The 26730-nt window shown below is 44.4% G+C and overlaps 2 protein-coding genes across 2 annotated transcripts; both read left to right on the top strand.

Moving 5' to 3' along the window:
• Positions 1 to 732: 732 nt before the first annotated feature.
• Positions 733 to 8575, top strand: LOC116521754 (vomeronasal type-2 receptor 26-like). Its single transcript, XM_032236414.1, has 5 exons — positions 733 to 870; positions 1279 to 2130; positions 6752 to 6979; positions 7473 to 7599; positions 7677 to 8575. The coding sequence occupies exons 1-5, from the start codon at positions 733 to 735 to the stop codon at positions 8573 to 8575; spliced, it is 2244 nt and encodes a 747-aa protein (XP_032092305.1).
• Positions 8576 to 20472: 11897 nt separating this feature from the next.
• Positions 20473 to 26194, top strand: LOC116521753 (uncharacterized protein K02A2.6-like). The gene is given in 7 exon segments (XM_032236413.1): positions 20473 to 21673; positions 21737 to 21934; positions 22523 to 23183; positions 23185 to 23473; positions 23576 to 23859; positions 24633 to 24780; positions 25856 to 26194. Coding segments are annotated over 7 exon segments (3120 nt in total).
• The last annotated feature ends 536 nt before the right edge of the window (positions 26195 to 26730 follow it).

The following is a 26730-nucleotide window of genomic DNA, read 5'->3' as shown; positions in this document are numbered from 1 at the left end:
TTCTGATCCGATTGATTTCCTTCAAGATCCTTCTCAGAGTTTTCATAGTGGAATTATGTAAGTATATCATAAATTTATTGTCAAGCTCATAACTTTGCTGGTAAATCACCTGAGGCTTGAAAACTTTTCTTCCAATGGCAAAAACTCCAGAAAGGAATTTCTAAAACAGGATATCTACGTTTATTTTAAGTAAAGTTATATTTCACTTCACTTTCCAGGTAGAGTTGAAAAAGATGAAATAGAGATCCAATTTGCATTTGTAACAAATTGCGTCTAAATATCTCTTACTTTACAGATATGTATGGCTACATTAATGAAGCTGTCACAGCAGTTAAGAAAGGAGAAGCACATATTTCCCATGATAAGTTTTCTCATTGATATTTCTGGTACCAAAATGCAGCAATTTCATTCTGTTTATACACTATTCTTTAAAGCTGTGCTTTGGTATGGGGCATTCTCACATGCTATAACACAGAAATAAGAATTATTGAACACATTCAACAAAATATGCTGTATTGAAGGTTTGCAAGGCACATAATGTGAAACAGATCTCTCTTAATGTATTTTTTAAAATTGTTTTACAGAACAGTTTTTCAGAATTACCAGCATATCCTGACTTTAGCATTTACTATAAAACAGATTAATGAAAATCCCCATATTCTAACCAACATCACGCTGGGCTTCCACATTTTTAACAGCAATTTTAGTCCAAGCTGGACTTACTTTGCATCAATGGTTCTACCTTTAACTCAGGGAAAATTCATCCCTAACTACAAGTGTGGGATCACAAATACTTTGGCTGCAGTTATTGGGGGACCTGACACCTCTCTTCACATGGCAAGTGTGCTGTGCATCTATAAAGTTCCTCAGGTAAGATTTGATGTAGATATACACTCTCATTCTGTCATAACTCCCTAAACATCTATATGCTTCTCACTGTAAAAAGAAGAGACTTTTTGTATAAGTAGATATTATTTTCCTTGATAAAGTTGGCATAATAGCATGAGTAATCATGAGACATACAGATGGTGAAAGCTATTTGACATAGTAAATTCCAGAAACTGAAGAAAGGCTCAAATTTGAAACATTCACAATAGATTCCACAAACATGTATTTACTGATACTTCAAGAGAGACATCTTGGTTGTTATTTCCTAATTAACAGAAAGAGTTGCATAATGTTTCAGTATATAAAAATAACAAAATACTCAAATGAAATGTACACATTTTCAGGGGCTCACATAGACTTTTGCCATTGCATATGTTTACCTTTCTGCAGTTGATATATGGCTCTGCTCCAGTCATGAATAAAGAGACTCAAGCGGTTTTCTTCCAACAAATGTTTCCGAATGAATCCCACCAACGCAAGGGCCTCCTGCAGTTATTGCTGTATTTTAGATGGATCTGGATCAGAATTCTTATGGTAAAAGATGAGAAAGGAGAGAAATTCCTCCAGGAGGTGCTTCCCACATTTTCGGAGCATGGCATCTGCATTGAATTCATAGCAGAGTTACCAAACGTAGCTGTTTACAGTGATTTTACTGATCTCATAGATGAAGGATTACATATATACCATGTTCTCATGAACAGCACAGCCAATGTGATAATCTTATATGGTGAAACTCAGTCCTTATCAACTCTGAGAAGTTTCCTTCAGTTTTCAGAGGTAGAGGATGTACCAAAGAGGAATAAGATCTGGATTATAACAGCTCAGACAGATTATACCTCAGTTACCTTTCAAAAATCTTGGGATATTCATTTTCTACATGGTGCTTTATCCTTTGCAGTTCACACAAGGGAGGTCCAGGATTTCCAAGAATTTATTCAAAATGTGAATCCAAACAACAACCAGCATGATTATTTTCAAAAAGATTTTTGGGAACAGGCATTTGATTGCTTCTTTTCAAACTCAAAAACTGATAACTCTGACAAGAAATGTACTGGACAGGAGAGGCTTGATACCCTTCCCACATCTGTGTTTGAAACATTAATGAACAGCCAAAGTTACAATATTTACAATGCAGTCTATGCTGTGGCACATGCTTTGCAATCTCTGCATATATACAAATGCAGAGAAACAGCAATCGTGAAAGAAGGGAGGAAACAGTTTCATGATCAAGTGTGGTGGAAGGTAAGTTTGTGGTGGAGAAACCACCATATCTGCAATCGCAAGATGTATCCATAAAAAATAGTGAACAAAATTTTTTGACGGATTGAAACTAGGTTTAAATGGGAGATATAGAGAAACAACGATGAAAGAAAGAAGGAAATATTTTCATAATCAAGTATGGTAGCAGGTACGTCTGTTAGCAGAGTGGTACAGAAACCACCATATCTTCAGTTGCAACAGGTGTCCATAAACTCTAGTAAATATTATTCTCCAGGGATATTGATGTCTGAAAATCCAAAAGCGAGATGTAATACTGAATTAACTAATGATAACATTCATATGCTGATACTAAAATTGTGTATGGCATTCTACAAAATTCCTTAGAAGATGCTTCTCTCGATGAAATTAATTCAGCACTTAAACCACTTCACAGTGTTTTACAGCCGTCTCTAAGCAGTTTACAGAGTCAACATGTTGCATACTGCCCCCAACAATTCAGGTCCTCATTTTACCAACCTTGGTAGAATGGAAGTCTAAGTCACCCTTGAACAGGTGAAAATAGAACTGTCAAACTCCAGGCAGCCAGCAGTCAGCAGAAGTAGCCTGCAGTACTGCATTCTAACCACTGTTCTAAGCTCATGTTCTTTTTTTATGCTGCATAGGGTTCTCAAAAATTCATAGACTATTTCTAGACACAATAATTATCAACAACACATGGACAATTTTAGAGCAAATGGATGGAGATGAATGAGAGCAGCCTTACATGCTTCTAAGAACATGGCTCTGAAAGTAGATGGGAAGGGAGGGAAGGTGATTTTAATATCTCAGGGTGCTTAATAATGGAGGACCAAGATGGGATGGGATTCTGAGCCCACATTTTGTGAGATATATGTACTCCTTTGGGATGAAATAAGAATAAATTTCAAATGACAGACATGTAAGCCATCAAATTAATGCAGGATTTCAAATTCCAGAAGCCTGCAGATGTTGATTCTCACTTTACCGCTTCTGCTTAGACATTGTTTCTTAGGTAGAATGTAGTTTCTTAAAAATTATTTTCTAAATTAATTTTAGATTTTATCTATCTTCCATTATATTGTAAATTTTACAGGCAGCCCTTACTTAATGATGATCATTGGTAATGATCATATGCAACTGAATTTTGATTGCTAAGTGATGCAGTTAGAAGTTGTGACATCACTTGAGCAATTACTGACTTCCAGGATTTGGATCAGGGGAGCACAATAAGGAAGTCATAAGTATTGCTTTTTCTGCACTGTTGCCATTTCAGAGGGTTGCTGAAGAAGCAGTTATTAAATAATGAACTCCTGTATTCAGTCTCTAAGCCCTGTCTGAGTTTGGCAAATCCATGAACCATAACTGTCCAGACCCAACTGTTCTCCACTGTCTTCCAGAATTAAACTTTATTGTGCTGATGACATTATCCAGCCATCCAGCTTCACTTACTTTCCCAATCAGTTCGCAAATGTGAGCAAATGTGCCATGTCACTGATTTAACTTATTTTATTTTTATTTGCTATGAAGTGATGGGACCAGATACCATATTCTTAGTTTTTTTAACAGGGCATTTCAAACATATTTTGCACTCTTTTAACTCATCAAGAGGCTCTTTAGTTCTTTTCCCTTTTCTGTCATTAGAGTGGTATCGTCTGCATATCTGAGGTTGTTGATATTTCTCCGAGCAATCCTACTTCTGGCTTGTGATTCATCCAGCTTGACATTTCACAAGATGTACTTTCCATGTAATTTAAATAAGCAAGGTGACAATATATAGCCTTGTTGTTCTTATCCTATTTAGAAGAAATCAATTATTCCACATCTGGTTCTAACTGTTGGGTATGACGGGCCCCAATCTGATCCCTTAGGAAAGAAAGACCCTCCACTCCATTTTGTTAAAGCAAAGGGTTCTTTTATTAAATGTGTTGGTTGAAGTAATGTGAAGCCAGCTCTTAATTCTCCCGTGCTTGCAAGATACAAAAAAGCTTCATCCACAGCCCATTCTTCCTCTATCTCTATGATTAGTCTGTTTCCAGCCAACCAGATCTCACAAAGATATTTTGATAATACTGAAATATTTGCAGATAATCCACATATTTCTCAGGCTTGGTCTTGGGATGCTGGTGCAAACATGATCTGGCTGTTCTGTCTTTATCACCTTTCATTCCCTCTCCCAATTTCCCATCACCTAGAACAGTGGTTTCCAAACTTTTTCAGTCCACCGCCCTCTTGGTGTTACAAACTGATCCCCAGAGCCCCCTACCCAGTGGTGGAATTATTATTTTTTACTACCGGTTCTGTAGGCGTGACTTGGTGGCCATGGCTGGGGGGGGGTTGTCATGTGACTGGGCGGTTTGCACGACGGAAGGAAGATAGTAACAGTAAAATTCAAAACTATAACAATTAATTGCACATTTATTCAAAATCTAATTTAAAAACATTTTTAGTTAATGTTGATTCAACAAAATTGTTGAACATGATCCAGTGATACCAGGTTTTCAAAGTCCGATAGTCAGTTATCAAGAACCTTAGTAACTAGTAACTTAGTAAACTCAGTAAAATTTAGTAACAGCTTCACTGTTCAGTAAATTCTGTGTAATACAGTACATGTTTGATCACTCACACACACTGCTACCTTTTGTTTTTTTCAAAATAACAGGGTGGGGTGGGGGTGGAGAAGGAAGACGACTTTGTTCTGTAGTATCTGCCATTTCAGAAATGCTCATTAGACTGCCCCATGATCAGTCTCTCTGTATTCCTCAATATATTGGTTCCCAGCAGCTGGTCAAAACCCTAGTAGTACTTATGGAGCTGTAGATGATACTATGGCAAAATACAAGCCTTGCAGCTCATGTATATTGACACAAGATAAGAGTGATGCCATTATCCAGATTTATCTGTGACAAAGGTCTCACTGTGCATAAATATCAAGATAGGAAGGGCACTTTATTAAAATAAACTACAGTGTTTTGACTCCATTTGGTTATAAAACATCTTGTTTGACATACTGGAACATTTAGACAGCACTTTCTTCAAATATGGGACGTTGTTCTATCATAATTTTGTTTTGCTTTGCTTTTTCCTGTATGTGACAATATCCAATGTTAGACAGTAATTAGACCACTTTTTAATTTACTTTTTTAAAAACAGTATATGTTGGAAATGCTTATCCCTTTTCCACAACCTCTCCTATATTTCAGCCTTTAATGAGATTACTTTGCAACTCAAAGTTTGAGAAACCACCCCAAGTGCCCTTTCTCCCACTCCTTGCTTTTTAAGACCACCTCTACAAATGGAGCAAGGAGGCAGAGGGGGCCTAGCCTCTCCCCCCCCCCACTGCATGTTTACCTGTATTGCATTTCTAAGGTATAAGGGGTAGAGATAGGCGAGAGTGGCGCGTCCATGTGGAGCGGGTGCAAGAGGGATGGGGGGGGCTCCATTGCACAGGGACTGCATGGCATAATCTTCACAGAGGCGGCTCGCAGCGCAGCCCCGGAAAGGGAGTCAGAAGTAAAGCCATTTATAAAATCCCACATCTCTTCTCTGTGCACAGCACACACAGAATCGTATCAGAGGAGAAATGCAGGCAATAGGCTCTTCTCTTCTTTCTCTGCTCCCCCTTGCCTCCCCCCGGCCTGACATTCTTGCATGCCTCCTGAATGAGCAAGCAAGCGATCGAAAAATCCTTCCAGTCTTTAGGACATTAGATTGAATTTCATCCCTGCCGGAAGTGCTCAGCTGACTCCCGACCAACAGAGCCCAGGCAGAATTGCGCCCTGCGAGAGGGTGACCTCCAGCATTCCTCTGCCACCTCCTTTGCCTCTTAGCTCTCCCCTAAGTCATCCCACCGCCCCCTAGGGGCAGTACCACCCACTTTGGGAACAACTGACCTAGAAACACAGCTTTATTACCCTTTCGTACTCCCCACCTCTGCCTGCTTTTGATAGCAGGAAGCCTTTGAGATTCCAAGGTGAATCAGGCATAGGTGACATTAGGTTTCTCAGGTGACAGTTATGGTGGTCAGGTACACCCAATACTTTAAGAACTTTCTACAAATTGTTGCAATCCACATAATCAAAGGCGTTAGCATGGTCAATGAAGCAGGAGTAGATGGTTTTCTGGAATTACGTTGCTTTCTCATAATCCAGCAAATGCAGGAAATTTGATCTCCAGTTCCTCTGCCTTTTCAAAAAATTATTTGTACTTCTTAGTTCTGGGTTCATTTACTGCTAAAGCCTAACTTGTAGCATTTTGAAGATAACATTGAAGTATGTGAAATCAGTGCAATCATATGCTACTTTTATACATCCTAGTATTTGTTATATATTTATTAGAAGTGATCTGGCTTAAGTAGCTTTTGCTACTTATATCACAGAACTTTATTTTATTTTTTGCTAGTTGTTTATTTTTCAGTTCTATGTTGTTTTTATTTTAGAAATCTGATATGTAATCTCTACCACTATTTTAGAATCATTGTTGTGTTATTTATTTGATACTACAAAAAAAGGTTTTTTATAGTCTTTGTTGAAAGAAAAATTCTTTAATTAACATATGCTTGTTTTGAATACATGAATTATTTCTCCCTCCTTCTTTTTGTTCCTCTCTGATTGCCTCTGTGTTTCAGGTTCATTCATTCCTGAGAAGTGTCAGATTCAACAACAGTGTGGGTGAAAAGATCTCCTTTGATAAAAATGGAGAGTTCATTGGTGGATTTGATGTTATCAACTGGATCACATTCCCAAACCAATCCTTTGCTAGGGTCAAAGTTGGAGTCATAGATCCCACAGCTCCAGCAGACAAGTTCTTCAATATTTCTGTAGATTCCATCAAATGGCCAGTAGGCTTTAATCAGGTTAGTTTTTTGAATCTAAATTTCTTTGCCTTCCTTTAAATATATTTATTGATGAAAGTGTCACGGTATCATTTCTGACTAATCTAGCACAACTTTTCTTTAAAAGGAAAGATATCAGTAAGATTTTTTAAAACTTTTCTAGCAATTGATATTGAATATTAGAAAATATATTTTCCCGGCTGCCTGTTAATCTTGAGCAATGGTTTTCAGGGTTTTTAAATAAAAGCTGCAAACCAAAACAGTAGATCTTGTCAGTTTGCAGGCATCAAAATTCAGAAGTTGAGAAAACCAACTTTAACTAACTAGCACAGAAATTGTCTTTGAAGAGAGATGATGGCTAATGCAGGCTACACATATTTATTTAATTATAATTTCAGAGCTATTACATCTAAAATTATGTTATCCTGCTACTTCATTTTTAATCTCACGGTAACTCTCCAAGCATAGTCTTTCCCCTCCGTATCTTAAAATATTCTTCTTCATTCATTGATAGGAATTACCTTTATCTTTGTGTAACAATCCTTGTGAGACAGGATACAGCAAGTCCAAGAAAGAGGGGAAGTTGTTTTGTTGCTATGATTGCCATTTATGTCCCAAGGGGAAAATATCAAAGGAAAAAGGTAGGAAATTTCCAAATATACTGGGATTAAGCCAAAATTATGATTTTTATATCAACTCACTTGAATTCTTATTTCAGACACAGATGACTGCTCTCCATGTCCAGAACGTCATTATCCAAATCCTGGCAAAAATATGTGCATTCCAAAGTGGATCACCTTTTTGTCCTATGAAGAACCTTTGGGGATCAGTCTGACTGTTCTTTCTCTTTGCTTTTCTTTAATGACAACATTGGTAATCACAATCTTCATGAAACACAAAGACACTCCCATCGTCAAAGCCAACAACCGGAATCTCACTTATACACTCTTAGTTTCTCTTCTCCTCTCTTTCCTTTGTGTCTTTCTATTTGTTGGGAGACCCAATACGATTGTGTGTCTCTTTCGACAACCAGCTTTTGGCCTCATTTTTTCTGTGGCGGTTTCATGTATATTGGCCAAAACCTTTCTTGTGGTTCTAGCATTCATGGCTACAAAACCTGGTTCCAGACTGAGGAAATGGGTGGGTGGAAAGATGGTCAGTTTCATTCTATTATCCTGTTCCCTTGTTCAAACATATATTTGTGCTGCATGGCTGATAAAATCCCCACCATATCCAGATATTGATGCAAAGACAATGTCTGAAGAAGTCATCCTGGAGTGCAATGAAGACTCTGTCATGTTCTACTGTGTTTTGGGCTTTATGGGTTTTCTTGCTCTCCTTAGTTTCTCTGCTGCTTTTATAGCTAGGAATTTACCTGACAGTTTCAATGAAGCTAAATTCATCACTTTCAGCATGTTGGTCTTCTGCAGTGTTTGGTTGTGTTTTATTCCAACCTATCTAAGCACAAGGGGAAAATATACGTTGGCTGTGGAGATCTTCTCCATGATCTCCTCCAGTGCTGGCTTATTGGTTTGCATCTTTCTTCCCAAGTGTTTTATCATTGTGATGAGACCTGAACTGAACGATAAACACCAGCTCATGAAGGGAAAGTTTTAAGAAATTTGTATGTTTGCCTGAGATATTTTATATCTGCATTTTGGAGAACAAATAACTCTGTAAAACATAAATTACATCACAAATTAATATATTGACTTATTTTGATATTGATTTTTAAATATATTTTAGTATTTTATGGTGAGCCCTCAGTAAATGTATTGATTAAATGTGAGTTGTCAATTTGTCTTTACTGGTCATCTTAATTCCTATACAGTAGAATGTGTAAAAAGAAGTGCAGTCAAATACGTGTAAGAATTTGTTTAAATGTGGAAAAAAAATCTATGATTTTTTTCTGAAGAAATTGGACAGAGGGAATTCCCTGATGAACACCACTTATATTGGGCTACAAAACATGGGGTAAATTCAAAACCTGCCCATATGCCTTTTTTCTCAGTAGAAAAGACAAGAGAAATCTCTGGCACAAAAAATAATTCTAGTAAATTCAAAAAAATTCAATCAAAAGTCCAATACATGCTAGTATCCAATTTGCATAATGGTCTCCTTTTAAGAGATTCAACTGAGCATGATGACTGTTTAGAACAGCATGTTTCATGGTCATAAGTCTGTTTGAGTAGATAAGAGTTTTGCAATACTTGAATAACTGTGTAGAACTGGAAGTTCAATGGTCATAAATCTCTTTGAGTCAATAATTTTGCAGCACTTGAATGAGAGGGACACAGTTATTCTATGGGCCAGTTGATGACCTCCAATGGGTTTAACTGTTTATGCATGCTGGCACATGAGTCATGCTCTGGATCCCATTGGTCAAGGAATTTTGACTTACAGGGTACAGGAGAAGAATCTTTTCTGCTGTGGCTCCTGTACTTCAGAATATCATGACTGCTGAGGTGATTAATTTCTTGCTACCTCCTCCTCATTCATACCTAACTCTTCTCTAACAAAATTCAGTTGGTTAACTGAATTTTAACAGAATTTTAAATATGTGCATTTTTGTTATTTCAGGACTCTTTATCATATTTTAATCATTGGAATATAAATTGTGTAGGGTCATCTTGGGAAAATGGATGGCATAGGCATTTAATAATAAATAAATCTCGGCTTGCTAATCTTATTTTCCAGCCTGATGTTTCAATTTGCATCCTAGTTATAACTGGAACTGTGCTGTATATTAGTTGGTTTGTTTCTGGCAGTGTGCTGGTGCTTATATTTGATTTGATATTACAAATATTATATTTGATATTACAGTATTGGTGTCTTTTAATACTTGTGCTAGTCATTTCTTTGGAACAAGCTTCAACATAGGGAACCTTATCCTTATTCTCTCACCAATGGAGAGAGCAGAGGAATGGCATGTTAGCATTCCAAATACATGTAGATTCAAATCAAAGTCGAAGGCAAAACAATGCTTAAAGTTCCAATTTAATAAAACAGGCATGTTGGCACATAGCTGTGGGGATTCCAACTCTGGAAGTTACATCAGAATCCCACCCAGTTAAAAGTTCATGATCTTGCCCCCACACCCACAGTCCATCACATGGTCCAATCTTCTTCTTCCATGCTGGCGTCTACGCCTAACTGCTTCCAGTCAGGTGTAAAGATTTGGGAGACAAAAGATGACCTTGAGCTTCTAGGAAGGAATTTTTTATTTTGAAAACAACACATTCTACCCTTTGCTAAATACCCCCCCTAATAAGAGTGTGGCAGGCCAAAGATTCTTAAAGGAACCACTGCAGACCTGACATGGTGACCTTCAATAGTGACGTACTCCTGCGAGCCCTCTGGAATGGTAAGAGAAACCACTAAATGTCCCTACTGTGGAGACGTGCTCAAGGCACAATGTTAATAGCCAACACTAGTTTCCCCAGCAGGCGGGATAATATGGCCAGAGAGACCCTGCACTGACTCAGTACCTTCCCAACCAGTTGTCTAATGCTTTCCTGTCTATCCCTCAACAGAAACACCTGACCTGAGATGGAATCAATCCATACCCCTAGGTGTAATATCCGGGTGGTGGGTTCAAGATGGCTTTTCTCCCTGTTTATAGAGAACCATGGGACTCCAGGGTGTAAATGGTTATGTCAAGGTCTCGCCTTGCTCCAGATAGCAACCTGGATTGTCATCAAGGTAGCATTGGATATGCACTGGCTGAAGCCTCAGATGTGCTGCTAATGCTGCCAGAACTTTAGTGAATGCCTGGGGGGCAGACGAGAGGCCAAATGGCAAGGCCATATACTGATAATTATGCTCCCATAACAGAACCTTAGAAATTTCTGGTGATCGGGCCTAATTGGGATGTGGAGGTAGGCCTCCATCAGATCAATTGACGCCAGGTGGTCACCCTCCCACACCCCTGCCAGAATGGATTGTATGGAGTGCAACTTAAACCTGCGGTATTTTAAATGCCGGTTTAAGTGCTTTAAGTCTAGAATTGCTCTCCAACCCGCAAAGGCCTTAGGGACGACAAACAAAATAGAATAAAACCCTTGATGTAATTGGTCCTCTGGAACCAGTTGAATTGCCTTGATGTCCAAGAGATGTTGTATAGCTGAATTCATGAGGGCTTGTCTGTCCAGGTTATGGGACATCAGGCAACGAATAAAGAAACTCAGGGGAGTGGAGAGGAATTCTAGAGCTAAGCCAGACCTAATGAAACACCTGACCTGAGATGGAATCAATCCATACCCCTAGGTGTAATATTCGGGTGGTGGGTTCAAAATGGCTTTTCTCCCTGTTTATAGAGAAGTCATGGGACTCCAGGGTGTAAGTGGTTATGCCTAATTCATCTGAGGTAATCTCAGCCCACCAGTCAGCAAAAAGTTGTAACCGTCCCCCGATGGGAATGGAGAACCAATGAGAACTAGGGCTTTCAGTAATTTTTGGGCCCCGTCCCCACCAGAAAGGCTTCTCGGCCTGGTTGCTCCTCTGGTAATGAAAAGACTACTGGTGCTGCCTCTGGCAGTACTCCCCCGGGCCCTGTAGCCATAGGAGCCATATTCATGGCCTTGAAAGGAGGTACCATAGTCCTGTGCCCGAAAGGACTGCCTCCTAGAATATGGAGCAGCACATGAAGACCCTTTCCTGGAAGTGGACGGCAAGATTTTTCACTTGTCTTTATCCTCAATAAGAAGTGGCTTTAGAGTATCTCCAAACAGGAACTCCCCACCCTTTATAAGGAGCGGACACTAGTCACCACTTATGCCTCATCCGCCTGCCACTGGCGGAGCCAATGCAGATTACAGAAGGCAACCGAGGCCGCCATCACTCTAGAGGCAAAGCGAGTGGCATTAAGTGTGGCATCAGCCATAAATTGGATGGCAGCCACTATTTTATTGAGGTCTTGATGCGCCCTCAGGTCGGTTGCAGGCAGACATTGTTGAAACTGCTGTAGCAAAAACAGGCAGGATTGAGAGAAGAACGAAGTGGTTGAGGAAGCTTGGACTGCCCAAGCTGCTGCTTGATGCCCACAGTACATCGTGAGGTCGACACTCTCGTCCTCCAGCTTGAGGACCTCCTCCTGGGAACCGGGAATGTTGGTCGCTGACTGAAGGGCTGCTACTGGGACATCGACCTTCGGAATCTGAAGGAGCTGTCCCAGGTTAATGGACACATTGTAAAAAAATTTGTCCATGGATGATGGTGCTGGACCCGATGTCGGGGATGCCCACTGGTATTGCACCACATCGAGAAATGACTTTGGGGCTGGAACTGTGTCCATCTCCACCATCTGCTCAATGAAGAACAAATTGGCCTACGTAGAAGCCATTGCAGGGGCCAGCGCGGGAGGCATTGCTGTGAAGGTAGTAGATGCTTTGGCCTTGGTCAGCAAGGTCTTGAAGTGGGCCGGTTGGAACAGGCCCAAAAATGGTGGTTTTTTTTTTCTGGTACTGCCTCCTCATCCCCAGAAAATTCTGCATCTTTAATCTCCCCGTTTTCTGAGACGGGGGACTGGTTAGGCTGGGATCTAGCCAGCACACCTGCTGCCTCTAGTCCCAAACTGAGGATCTTGCAAGAGATGTCCCTGCAGATCAGAGCCATAGCCCCACAGTACAGAGGTATTTATTGGGAACAGGGGCCTGAAAGAACCAGGGGCTGATCCAATGGAACTGGAGAGGGTTGGACAGAAATACTGCCATTGGTCTGTGACACTGTATTCCCCTTAGAGGATGATGAGGAATTTCTACGAGATGAGGCCTTCAAACTTTTGTCCTCAGGAATTAGACCATCTCCCTTGTCAGGCCAGACTGACCTGAAGGACTTTTTCTTTCTGGCCTGGGCAGTGTCTTTCTCAGTTTTTGTGTGTGCCTAAGAATCTACTGCAGCTTGGGAGATGGAAGCCTCCACTATAATTAGGAGCCCTTGGGCCACGGTTCCCTCAGCATTTGAAGCATCCACCATTTTGAAAGGGATTTAGCAACCAAAATGGTGGTTCACACCCTTTTTAATGGTCTCTAGCCACCCTGCTACAAGCATGATAGTCACTGGGCAGAATGATGCAGGGAGAAAGGCCTGGGGCAATTCTGGGTCTCACCTCCTGCCTTTCCACAGGATCGCCGCTTTTCGCTGTCTCTATGTTCTTCTGAGCCCTCAGACAGCACTGCCAAGGAAGTGTGACTCAGCTGAGTCATCAGGTCGGCTCTGGAAATTGTGCAGCTCTGTTTAGTGAGGAAGCAATCTAGCTGGCTCAAATGTGGCGCGGCAGTGAATTGACAGCCGCGTCTCTCTCCTCACCTTCACGCTAATCAGGAAACTTCAGCAAGGCCGTGCGAGGAAAGCCGTTCCTTGCATGGCAATTTCACAATCCTCAAGGCCTCCAGAGCTGTCAAAACACTCTTTGAAAGGATCCGCAATAACGCTGCGATCTTCCCTTGCCGCCGGAGAGAAGCAGTTAGTGACCTTTCAAGAGCACTACACACTCTCCCGCCTAGTGAGGGGGACTTGGGAGGCAGATGGCCCACAGGGTGAGCTATGGGCCTAAGCCCTCACACTCCAGCCCTAGATTCCAGTTCCAAATCACAATATAATGAAGGAAATCAATACCAATTAATTAATCAATTATTAATTTTGCAAATTTCTCAGGAGATACGTGATGACATGACCGTCCTTGAAATGGACTGAGTCAAAAAGCTGGGTAAGGCTAGCAACAAGGGGCATGTCTTAACTAACTTTATTCAGACTCAGTCCAATCAGAAGGCAGACAATGTCAACCCATGTATGGATGCTATCTCCACCTCTATTGAGAACTTAAAGTTTTACACCATAATCAAATTTTTACAACAACTATTGTCTATGTTAACAGTACAGGAAATAGAAACAAAATTGAACTAGGCACAACTAAGATACTTCAAGTTTTAAAATATACCAGGGAGATGGTTGACATATAAATTAAGAAAGGAAAAGCAAAAACAATGATTGGAAACATTTATGAAGGCAGTAACAGACAATGAACCTGTTAAAAAGTCCTTTCATAATTTCTATTTAAATTTGTACAAAAGATATAAGGTAGGTATGACAAATATAGATAAATATCTTTGAAGACAAAAGCTGCCTAAACCCAGAGGCATAAATGACCTGATAATAGTTTTTGAGATATCAAAAGTCATTAAAAATGAAGCCAGGCAAAGCAAGATGGTCTTACTGGCCAATTGTTAGGTCTGGAAGCCATCTTTTGCATTAGGCCTTCAGGCATGGCACATTTATTGCTATGGGAAGCTGGGAATGTGGTTTGGATGGAGTGGGGTAGATATAGTCAAAATAATGCTCCTATCTCTGCAAGTCAAGGACAACTTGTCCTGAACCTGGAATGCTGTGGCTGGGAGGCTTCTCCAGTTGGGATGGTACTTGATTGGAGCATGTGATGGACATGTGGGTGCTGGGCATGGACTTGGACTTTGGTTCGGGTGGGGAAAACCTGGAAACTTTCAAATTTTCCCAGATGTGTCAATAAGACATCTCTAATAAAATGGAAACTCAAGCCTTAGAGTCTTCTGTCATTGGGGAATCCTGACACCAACATTATAAGTGCTTTGAGGATGAACTTCTCCAACCACCAAAGGACACAATATACTACAGTGGGGAAAGATACTGCAGACATGGAAAGAAAGCCAACATTGTGTTGCTACCCAAGGAGGGTCAAGATGTTACAAAGAAAAAGAATTGTAGACCAATTTCATTATTAAACAATAATGTTTAATTGTTTAATAATTAAACAATAATTATTAAACAAGGATTACAAACTCTTTGCTGGCATTTTGGCAAAAAGACTAAGGAAGATTTTACAGATGTATATACATGAAGACCAAGCAGGCTTTCGGCCAAAAAGACCGCTAAGAGATATTGTGAAGACTGTCTTAAATATTATTGAATGCTTATAACATCATAATGAGAAACAGGCAGCCTTAATATTTTAGGAATGGAATGGAATGGAATGGAATGGAATGGAATACAATACAATACAATACAATACAATACAATACAATACAATACAATACAATACAATACAATACAATTACGGTAATACCTTACACATACACATACTGTATTTTTCGGAGTAGAAGACTTACCTTTTTCCCTCAAAAAAGAGGCTGACAATCTGGGTGCATCTTATACATCGAATACAGCATTGTTTGCCTTCCAAAGCCCCACCCCCTTCATCAAAATGCCTGTGCATACACTTATGGAGGCTTTCAGAGAGCTCCTGGGGGCTGGGGGGGGCAGAAATGAGCAAAAACCCGGCCGGTTCTCCCCCCCCCCCCCAGTCCCAGGCAGCACTTTATTAGCCTCCGTAAGGCTATGCATGCAATTTCTTTGACAAAAAATGGACCCATTTTTGGGAGGTTTGAAGAGTGCAAAAACTTTTTTTCCCTTTTGGAAAGCTCTTAAAGTGATTGATGAGAATTACATTGATCAAGTGCTATGCCAGCAGAAACAAAGTCTTAGATGCTGCAGATTGTCAGCGATTTCCTTCTCCAGCACATGGATAAATACACCTGGAAACATCTACCTACTCTCTCTCTCTCTCTCTCCCTACTGTATCTCTCTCTCTCTCTCTCTCTCTCTCTCTCTCTCTCTCTCTCTCTCTCTCCCTATCTACTGCATTTCTCTCTCTCTTATGATTAAGAGCCTCGGAGCTCTTCCCCACTTGCCCATCAGCAGAAGTCTTCTGGGAGGTTTTGGCTGGTGTGCGTGCGGAGGGAACTCCAAGTCTTTTTGCCTTCAGGCAGAGCTGATTCTGCGCCTTCTACCTTTGCTTGGGCAGCCAAATGAAAAGCCCCAGGGAGATATTGACTATTTTAAATTCATTGATTGGCTTACTAAATTGAAAGGATTGAGGCGGCTGTAGAGGGGGCTGTCTAACATTAGCCATGCCATGAGGGGCTGGATCGCCAGTCCGGCGTTACGATCTAGGCTAGCTCTCTGCTAAGTGTAGCAAAATAGATATGTGAGGAGTGGCTGGCATCTGGGAGCGATCAACAAGTACCGTTTGGCTCACGTGGAACCTAGTCTGTTCTACCGGAAAGTCACCACTCAGCTTTTAGTGCATATCACAGCCATTGGGGAGCTACACGAGACAAGCTGCTGCATTGAGGCCAATTTTCTGCGCTTATCTCTGTTCCAATCACGCCCCCCCCCTTGCCTGCCGGCAGAAGCCTTCCAGGAGGTTTTGGCTGGCGTGCACATGGAGGGAGCTCTGTTAGATATCAGAAACAGTACTAATGGTTTTCACCAAGGTCCTCTGTTCTGGTGGAAACAGAGATTCAATCTGATTGGTTGAAGGGTCTGACAGCTCCCTATCAAAGGGCTGCTGTCAGACTGAACCTTCGTTGGATTGTACATAATTGACTTGTACTAATAAAGAGCTGTTTGTTACTCTGAAGCCTGAGCGTGCCTTCATTCACCCAATCTAACACTGGTGACGATGGTGGGATATGAAGGCAACTAGGCAGACTAAAAGAGCGCAACAATCCAGCAAGTCAATCCAGCCCAGAGCTCAGTGCGACATCGAGCAGCCATCTTTGAGAGGCAAATTCAAATGTGCTTAGAAACACAAGATGACAACGCACACCCTAACAACTCCATACAACCCAGCCACCGAGCACTGGGAATCCAATATGATGAGGTTCGATTGCTTTCTCGAAGCCAACGACCTCATGGGCCTTTCTGAAGGCCAGAAAAAGAACATGTTCCTGAACTACTGCGGACCAGAGGTGTTTGAGATGGCGAAGGATTTGTCCAAGCCAACACCACTCCAATTGGTCGCTTGGTCAGTTCTACAACAGACGCTGAGGACACACTACGCTCCCAGATGATCTAAATACGTCCGGAGGCATTAATTCAACATCCATAAGCAGAAGGAAGGGGAATCCATCAACGAATACATTGCAGCACTCAGAAAGGCCACAATGTACTGCGAGTTTAGAGATCTTGATGAACTTCTACTTGACTGCATCATATGCTGTGTTCGGGACATTGGCCTGCAGAGGAGATTATTAGCAAAAACAAATCTTACTCTCTAATTGCCAGGGCTACGGAGTCCTCAATTACATTTATGGAAACCCTGCATTGCCAAAATAGTCCAAAGAGTGTGAGGAAGAGCGCAGGCATGCATCGCGAGGCTACAGAGCCTGAAGGCTTGGAGAGCAAAGATGACAGCTACCGCATGCACAGTAATTGTACCAAGCCGGCACGGAAATTTGAACCGTGTTTCCCACCTTGCGCCGGCTGCAGAGGAAACTACCTCAGAACATATTGCCATTTCCACAATGACATTTGTCAACGCTGCGAACATGGGAGAAAAAATATCCCAGATAATTTTATAAATAGAAAGAAAACCAAAACAAAGAGATTAAAAGCAACAAAAAGCTTTATTTATTGATAAGAGGCTTCTTATCAACAGACTGCATGCACATGTAGGATTCTCTAGGCAAAAAGAGAATGGTTACAGATGGAACAGGTAACTCTTAAATACACAAAGTGACATCTCAATATACGTCATCAAGCAATTACAAAAATACATGTGTGTGTTACTTGTGATCCGTGTTTATGCTGAGTAACAATGTTAGCAGGTATCATGCGACTGGCATGGAAATATCATGTCTCAAAATACATTTGAATACTTCTAGGTAGTTTCCAGAAATATGAATGTGAAACGTCAGCTTCCCCCTCCAGAATGCCCCCAGAACACCCTAGAGAACTTATGAACTTGTAGGTTCTCAAGGCTTAAACAATAGCATGATACTGGCCACCTTCTGTCAAAACATCTTTAGAACATAGGGGACATGCCAAGGGGACTTCCAACACCGATTAGGATATTTTCAGCCAGGTCATCATAACCTTGGCCCATCAGCTTCTGCATTTTAGTTCCATTTTTTTAAATTTCCAAGCAAGCAAGCAATTTATGGTAAGCTTCTAGCATAATTAAAATGGAGTTTCAGACTCAAAATGGTGTTTTAGACTTTATCCAAATAACCCAATTCATCCTTTTTCTCACAGAACACAAGGGGCACATTGCCAAGGTCTGCAGAAGTATCACCCTGCTACAACCTGGAAGCCCAGAAGTATACCTAACCGCCAACAGAGGCCGAACCAAGGGACATGGCAGCCGCCACCACAGCGAACATAAGGAGACACCAGAGTCACCTATCATCATAGGCCAAGTTTGCACAAAGAGGCCAAAAAAGCTGAAAGTCACAGTCCTCATTGAGGACTCTCCATGAAATATGGAGATTGACATGGGGTCATCCTTGACCATAATGTCTTGGGCAGCACTCAAATAGGCTATCGCTAGTCTTAAAAAGCACCAGCTGTGGATTCCAGACATCTGCCTTCACGACTACAAGGGGAACCGAGTCCTCATCGTGGGCCAAGGCACATTCCAGGAGAGGTTCAAGACCTTCTGCAGGCAGCTACAAGTGATGGTAGTCAACGGACACCTGCAGAGCCTCCTGGGGCTTGGCTGGTTTGAAGCCCTGGGCCTAGAAGTGACCGGAATCAACACCATACGAGATGAAAGCACTGAGGAATTCCTTAAGGAGTTCAAGGACGTCTTTGGCACCAGTCTAGGTAAATATGATGGGACTCCAATATCTTTTAACTTGGACCCCAATGTAGCCCCCATCAGGCTAAAATCCAGGAGAGTACCTTTCCCTCTCCACCCTAAAATTGATTTGGAACTTGACAAATTAATTGGCCAGGGAATCCTAGAGCCAGTAGATCACGCACATTGGGAGACCCCTATAGTGACACCTGTGAAGCCTGACGGGTCTGTCCACATCTGCGCAGACTACAAGTGCACAATAAATAAAGTTTTACGACAAAGCCCTTATCCTGTACCCATTTACTGCACTCATTAGGCCCCGGAAAAGGTTTTGCTAAATTATATATGGTGCAGGCATACCAGCAGTTGCCTGTAGATGGTGCCACGGCGGAGGCCCAAACCACTGTGATGCCCAGGGGTGCATTCAAATGCACCCGCCTTCAATTCGGAGTTAGTATCTCCCCTGGACTGTTCCAAAGTATCATGGAACTGCTTTTGCAGGGGATTCCAGGAGTTTTCCCCTATTTTGATGACATATTGGTATCGGCTGCAAATGAGGCGCAATTATTTAAAAGATTGGGAACTGTTCTGGCCAGAATCAGAGACAAAGGCCTCCACCTCAAAAAAGAAAAATGCCAAATTAATGTGGCAAGGGTTGAATTCCTAGGATACCTCATCAACGGCTCTGGGATTCACCCAACCCACAAAAAAATTAAGGCAATCCAGGACGTCCCTACACCTCACAATCAGATGGAACTACAGGCATTCCTCAGGTTCCTTAACTTTTACAGCATCTTTATCAAACAGAAAGTCACAGTTGCTAGGCCTTTGCATTGGCTTCTCAGCAAACACACCAAGAGGTCCTGAGTCAGAACTGAAGCAGCCGCATTTGCCGCGGTGAAGTAACTGCTGTCAGTGGACACGTTTTTGGTCCAATACAGCCAGACCCTGCCACTAGTCTGTTGAATAGCCTCGTAAGTCCTCGCACTTATGAATGACAGCTCGGCAGCAGCCAGGCGCATCTTAACCAATCAGACGCGCCTGCTGGTCGCCGGGCTGTCATACGCGAGGCGATTGGCTAAACGGTTTGACAGCCGAGTATAAAAGGCTGCACAACTCCAGAGTCTATCCGCTCTACTGTTAGTTACTGTTGCAAACGTTCTTGTTACAATAAACGGTTACTGTTACCTCAGACGCCTCTGATTCTTCATACAGCCGATCTAACACTGGTGACGAGGACTAGGGAACTGGCTCTGAGAACAACCTGTAACCAAAAACAAGCAACGTTTTAAAAGGCATTTGACCAGTTCAACATGCCTCATCATCTCCTCAGCTGCATCCAGAATCGCCTCAGACAATCCTGATGGCCGGCATGCCAGCTTTTGCTCCTTTTGGAGTCGGCGGGGAAACTTGGGAAGCCTTCTTAGAAAGGTTTGAGTGTTTTTTAATCGCGAATAATAGACAAGGCTACTTGCAACCAAGAAAGTGCGGGTTTTTCCTAACCGCATGTGGCCCTGAAATGTTTGCCACTGCCAGGTCATTTGCTGCCCCAAGGGCCGTTTACAACATATTCTGGCAAGAATTAACGGACGGGCTACAAGCCTATTACACTCCAACTCCTTCCCAAATCGCTCGTCGGTTCGCATATCGCAGGCGAGTGCAGAAGCCTACAGAAATGGTCAACAAGTTCCTACAGGCTCTGCGAGTCGCCGCGGCTCAGTGTGACTTTCCGGATCTCGAAGCTAACCTAGCAGAGCAATTTGTGTGCGGTCTAAAGGACATTTTTTTAAGACGCAGATTACTGGGTAAACCAAAAGTTACCCTTGTCTATGCGATTGATGAAGCTCGAGCCGCCGAGCTGGCTGATTCATCTTCATCATAAATAGAGCGCTACCTAGCCCAGATGTCCGTTACTGGCAGTTTACCCGTCGATCAGAATGCTCATGCCCTGCCTTCTCTACCAGCTCTTGAGCCACCGCCATTTCAACAATCTTCTTATATCACCAACTTAATTGACGAGTTGGCTCCACTGCCTGACCACCTTAGACAAGCTCAGGTGGACAGGCTGGGGGTTTCTCCTCGTCGTCAACAGCCTCAGCAATCCCAAACGCTCATCCGTTCTCCGACAGCTTCATCCATTTGCCTAGGCTGTGGTGGCGCGCATCCCCGGTCTACCTGCCCTTTCAAGGCAGCGGTATGCTGCCGTTGCGGAAAGAAAGGACACCTGGCCCAGGTCTGTCGAGCCTCCCTACCTGCTCCTGCTACCTCCTACGGACCACCTCCACCTCCTAAGAACCCTCAAGGCCGCAAACCACTTCAACACCAAGACGACTGCTACAACCTTTCTGAGGCCATCACTTCTCTTCCTGAAATAGCTGTCAACCTGGCTTCAGAGGGTACAGAAAAAATCAACATAACTTTATCTATTGAGGGGAGACCATGCCAAATGGAGGTCGATTCCGGCTCATCCAAATCTCTCCTGTCTTGGGACAATTTTTCTAAGCTCTGCCCTAACGTCAAACGGTCCCAACTGTCACCCCCCGACACCATTTTAAAAGATTCTCAAGGTTCTCAAATCCCCACTCTGGGTTCTTACACTCTACGGGTTTCCTATGGCACTCACTCTGCTGTCTTGCCAGCCCTAATAGTGCTAAAGCCTTTACCCTCCATTTTAGGGTTAGATTGGTTCTCTCCCTTAGGTCTATCCCTTAACGGAATCCATTCCATAGCGGACACGCCCCCTTCTGATGTAGCAGTAGTCCTAACGGACTACGCTGACATCTTTGATGGACAGCTAGGTCACTATAAGGGCAGCCCCATTTCCCTTAACTTGGATCCCCAGGTTGCTCCAATCAGGCTGAAGGCCCGCAGGGTGCCTTTTGCCTTGAGGCCAAAGGTGGACGCCGAGCTTGATAAGCTTGTGGCGCAGGGCGTACTGGAGCCCGTTGACCATTCACATTGGGAAACCCCCATAGTGATTCCAGTGAAGGCCAACGGCTCCATTCGGATCTGCGCCGACTACAAGTCAACGATCAACCTTGGCCTCCAGGCAAACCCCTATCCAGTCCCTGTAGTGAAGCACCTGCTCCACTCATTGGGGCAGGGCTGCATTTTCGCCAAACTGGATATGGTGCAGGCCTACCAGCAGCTTCCTGTGGATGACAAAGCGGTGGCTGCCCAAACCATCGTCACCCACCGGGGGGCTTTCCGTTGTCGCCGCCTCCAATTTGGCGTATCCATTGCCCCAGGGATCTTCCAGAGCCTCATGGAGCGCTTGTTCCATGGGCTCCCTGGTGTGGTCCCATACTTTGATGACGTCCTGATCGCTGCAAACAGCCGCTCAGACCTCATCAAAGTTCTGCGGAAGGTCCTCGACCATTTCAGGGGCGTGGGATTAAAATTGAAGCGCAGCAAATGTTTCTTTGCTGTACCACAGGTGGAATTCCTGGGCTTCTCAATAGATGCCCAGGGAATTCACCACACCCCCTCAAAACTAGCAGCCATCAGGAACACTCCCACTCCAACCTCAAAGGTGCAGCTGCAAGCGTTCCTAGGCCTTTTGAATTTTTACGCGCCGTTTATTCCCCACAAGGCATCACTAGCCAAGCCGCTACATCGGTTGCTCGACCGATCCGCGGCCTGGAAATGGGGCAGCCGTGAAGTGCATGCGTTCGCGGCTGTCAAATCCCTGCTGACGTCAGAGGCAGTCTTAGTCCAATATAGTGACAAGATGCCCCTGACTTTGGCTTGTGATGCCTCCCCCGTGGGTTTGGGGGCTGTTCTGAGCCATGTCCTTCCCAACGGCTCAGAAGCTCCCATAGCTTTTTACTCCCGGACACTGTCCTCCGCCGAGAGGAACTACAGCCAGATAGACAAGAAGTCTCTGGCTGCAGTGTCCGGGGTTAAAAAGTTCCATGATTACCTATACGGGTGGCATTTTACTCTATACACCGATCACAAGCCACTCCTTGGGCTTCTGGCCGGTGATAGGCCGACCCCTCCTATCCTTTCCCCAAGGATGACCCGATGGACGGAGTTCTTAGCAGCGTACTCCTATGCCCTTTGCTACCGTCCAGGCAAGCAACTAGGGCATGCAGATGCCCTTAGTCGCTACCCCCTACCTGGCAAGGACATCCAATCAGTCCCTTGCCGTTCTGTCCTTGCTATCGCTCAATTGGAATTACCCCTGTCTTCAACCGATGTGGCCACGCACTCTTGGTCTGACCCAGTCATATCACAGATAATGAATTGGGTCCTGAGAGGATGGCCTACTGCTGCCGCACCTCCAGAGTACAGGCCCTTCAAGGCCCGCCAACTAGAACTATCACTTCATTCTGGTTGCCTACTTTGGGGCGACCGCGTGGTCATCCCATTGGTCCTCCGGCAACAAATATTACAGCGGCTGCACGAGAATCATCCGGGAGTAGTACGCATGAAGGCTCTAGCCAGGAGTTACGTTTGGTGGCCAGGCTTAGATTCAGAAATCGAGGCCTGGGTCGCCAAATGTGTAACCTGTCAGCAGTCCCAGCCATCTCCCCCCTCCTCTCCCTCCCGGGAGTGGGAGATACCCCGTGGACCCTGGTCCCGGATTCACATTGATTTTGCGGGCCCTTTCCAAGGTTTTCTTGGTGGTTGTAGATGCGTACTCTTGATGGGTGGAATTGTTGCTTATGCACTCCACCACAGCCGAGAGTACTGTGCGAGCCTTGCAACGCTTCTTCACAACCCATGGGTTGCCGGACACAGTAGTGTCTGACAACGGCCCGCAATTCTCATCTACAACCTTCCAAACATTCCTCGCCGAGCAAGGGGTCCGCCACGCGCCGGTTGCCCCTTACCATCCGGCCAGCAATGGCCGGGCGGAGAGGGCGGTTCGATCGGCCAAGGAGGCTTTGGGACGATTGAACCGAGGTGACTGGCAGGCAAGGGTGGATGCGTACTTAATGGCACAGCACTCCACACCTTGCCCCATTACACGGAAAAGCCCCGCGGAGCTGCTGATGGGCAGGCGCCTGCGGACCACCCTGGATAGATTGCATCCCCTCTATTCAGGGGTTCAGTCTGGCAACCTGGGGCCTCCAACACCCTCCCGCTCTTTCATCCCTGGGGACTTTGTCTGGGCTCAGAACTATGGAGGGGATAATAGATGGGTGCCTGCCACCATCATCAAAGTAACAGGACCCGTCTCCTACAGTGCAAGAATTCCCGACGGTTCCATCTGGAGAAGGAACCTGGATCAACTGAGGCGCCGACCCAACTCCGATTCAACAACTCAAACTGACACGCAAGGGTCTGACATAGGCGTCTCTCAGCCAGCCCTGGTTCCGCAACATCGCTCCAACATTGACATTCCTCCAGCCTTCCCAAACTCAGGCCAGCCTAAACTTTCCTCAGGGGTTCCGAACCCTGATGTTACATCTGCTGCTTCTCAAGCCAAGCCCGCAATCCTCCACCCATGTTTTTTAGGTCGCTCTGGGCCTAACCCTCCCATCTCACAGGCTGCCTCCCAGCCTATTTCCAATCCACCGCCATCCTCGGCCGCGCCCCCATTGCCCAACCTACCTTTCCTTAGTAGTTCTCCAGTTACACAACGAGGGCCTTCTGATGTCACCTGGAGCTCTACTCCCCGAAGGGAGGAGCTCAGACAGGGACATCCTTTACCAGATCCACTTGCAGTACAACTGCAGCGGTTGGGGTGTGTCCGCTGTTCACCAGCGTATCTCAATGATTATGCGTGCACAAGTCTAACGCATGCGCACAGCTGGGGGGGGAAGAAGTGTTGAATAGCCTCGTAAGTCCTCGCACTTACGAATGACAGCTCGGCAGCAGCCAGGCGCGTCTTAACCAATCAGACGCGCCTGCTGGTTGCCGGGCTGTCATACGCGAGGCGATTGGCTAAACGGTTTGACAGCCGAGTATAAAAGGCTGCACAACTCCAGAGGCTATCTGATCTACCACACACAACTCCAGAGTCTATCCGGTCTACTGCTAGTTACTGTTGCAAACGTTCTTGTTACAATAAACGGTTACTGTTACCTCAGACGCCTCTGATTCTTCATACAGCCGATCTAACACAGTCCTAATGTGCGACGCTTCCCGTTTTGCATTGGAGCTGTCCTCAGCCATCGCATGCCCAATGGAACTGAAGCACCCATCGACTACTACTCATGAACATTGTCTGCTGCTGAGCGGAACTACATCCAACTGGACCGTGAGGCTCTGGCTGCAGTCACCAGCATGAAATGGTTCCACGAATACATCTACGGCCGTGACTTTGAACTCATTACGAACTACAAACCATTGTTGGGTTTGCTGGCTGTGGATTGGCCTACTCCTGCTTCCTTATCACCGCGAATGACCAGATGGACAATCTTCCTCCCAGCCTACAGTTATCGGCTAGTCCATCGACCTGGCTCTACCTTGGGGCGTGCTGATGCCTTGAGTCGATGCCCACTGCCTGAACTGCTTGCAGACCCTCCCCCTGAGACACCAGTCCTCCTCACCGACTGTCTTGAAGCTGGTCCTGTATTGTCTTTTGATGTCGCCCGTCACTCAGCAAAAGACTCTACATTCCGACAGGTTTTAAACTGGGTGTGGAGGGGGTGGCCCAAGGGGCCTGTGGGGTCTGAATTTAAAATGTTTGACTGCAAACGTGATGAACTCCGTAATAAATGGTTGCTTACTGTGGGGGGACCGGGTCGTTGTTCCACCCAAACTGCGCATTGCAGTATTAGAGGCATTGCATGTAGGGCATCCTGGAATTGTCAGGATGAAGTCTTTGGCCAGGAGTTACATGTGGTGGCCTAACATGAACAGGGAGATAGAAGAATGGATGGCTACCATGCCAGGAGTCCAGACCAGCTCCCCCAGAGGCGGCCGCTAAGGATTGGGAGTGACCTCAAGCACCATGGTCTATGGTGCATATAGATTTTGCTGCCCCAGTTCATGGCCAGACCTTTATGGTAGTTGTGGATGCCTACTTGAAATGGCTAGAAGTAGTCCTCATGACCTCTACCACGGCAGAAGCAGTCATCAAGGCACTACAGAGACTTTTCTCGACTCACAGCCTGCCCGATGTCTTGGTCTCTGACAATGAGCCCCAATTTATGGCCATGCAATTCGAGACCTATTTAGCAGCACAGGGAATCAGACATGCCCTGGTCGCTCCATTCCATCCAGCTTCCAATGGTCAGGTGGAGAGAATGGTGAGATCTGCAAAAGAAGCCCTATCCAGGATGGGCCTGGGAAATTGGCAAACACAGGTTGATCAATTCTTCCTTATACAGAATATCATGCCAAGTACTACCACGGGTAGAAGCCCTTCCAAACTTCTAATGGGTCATTGGCTAAGGTCCCACTTAGACCGGCTACACCCAAACTATTCTGCTACATCGCCCCCAGATTTGACCGGAAAAATAAGAAACTTTAGCGTAGGGGATCAAGTTTATGCCCACAACTATGCTGAGGAAACTCTTTGGATTCCTACCACAGTAATAGGCATCAACGGGCCACACTCTTACCCATTAGAGCTCAAGGACAGTCAATATTGGAGACAGCACATTGACCAACTCCGTGGCTGCATCTCCAACTTCAATTTTAGGCAACTAGAGATAACTCCTGCATGAGTAAGTCAAAGCCCTACCCAAAAGGAGCACAAATTCACTCCTTCAACAGGTAATTCAATCCCAAAGGTACCAGGGCACTTATCTGAAATTGTTGCAGGCCTGCAGTGAGTTCCGAGCGAACCGGCTCCAGAAACTCCAGCCGTGGCCTGTGAGAAGTTCCAGGAGCTTTCACCAGGCAAAGCCACAGAGACAACAGGTCCATCCGACCTGACTGATGAACACCCAACAACTGAACTGTGCAAGTCTGTGTGAGCCACCAGAAAGCCCACCTACCTGTGTGACTACGTCACAAGTTGGTTGATTCCATCTAAGAGGGTAGGGGTGTTAAATATCAGAAACAGTACTAATGGTTTTCACCAAGGTCCTCTGTTCCGCGGGAACAGAGATTCAATCTGATTGGCTGAAGGGTCTGACAACTCCCTATAAAAGGGCTGTTGTCAGGCTGAACTTTCGCTGGATTGTACATAGTTGACTTGTACTAGCTGTTCGTTACTCTGAAGCCTGAGTGTGCCTTCATTCACCTGATCTAACAAGCT

This window comes from Thamnophis elegans, chromosome Z, assembly GCF_009769535.1.
Source record: "Thamnophis elegans isolate rThaEle1 chromosome Z, rThaEle1.pri, whole genome shotgun sequence".
Lineage (NCBI taxonomy): Eukaryota > Metazoa > Chordata > Lepidosauria > Squamata > Colubridae > Thamnophis > Thamnophis elegans.
This window is presented reverse-complemented; position numbering and strand designations above follow the sequence as displayed.

Bases quoted from the DNA above. Each gene is read 5' to 3' on its own strand.
- LOC116521754 (XM_032236414.1), top strand. From the start codon at position 733: ATGGTTCTACCTTTAACTCAGGGAAAATTCATCCCTAACTACAAGTGT. The intron at 2,131-6,751 runs GTAAGTTTGTGG...TCTGTGTTTCAG, and splicing joins ATGATCAAGTGTGGTGGAAG to GTTCATTCATTCCTGAGAAG. The intron at 7,600-7,676 runs GTAGGAAATTTC...TTCTTATTTCAG, and splicing joins GAAAATATCAAAGGAAAAAG to ACACAGATGACTGCTCTCCA.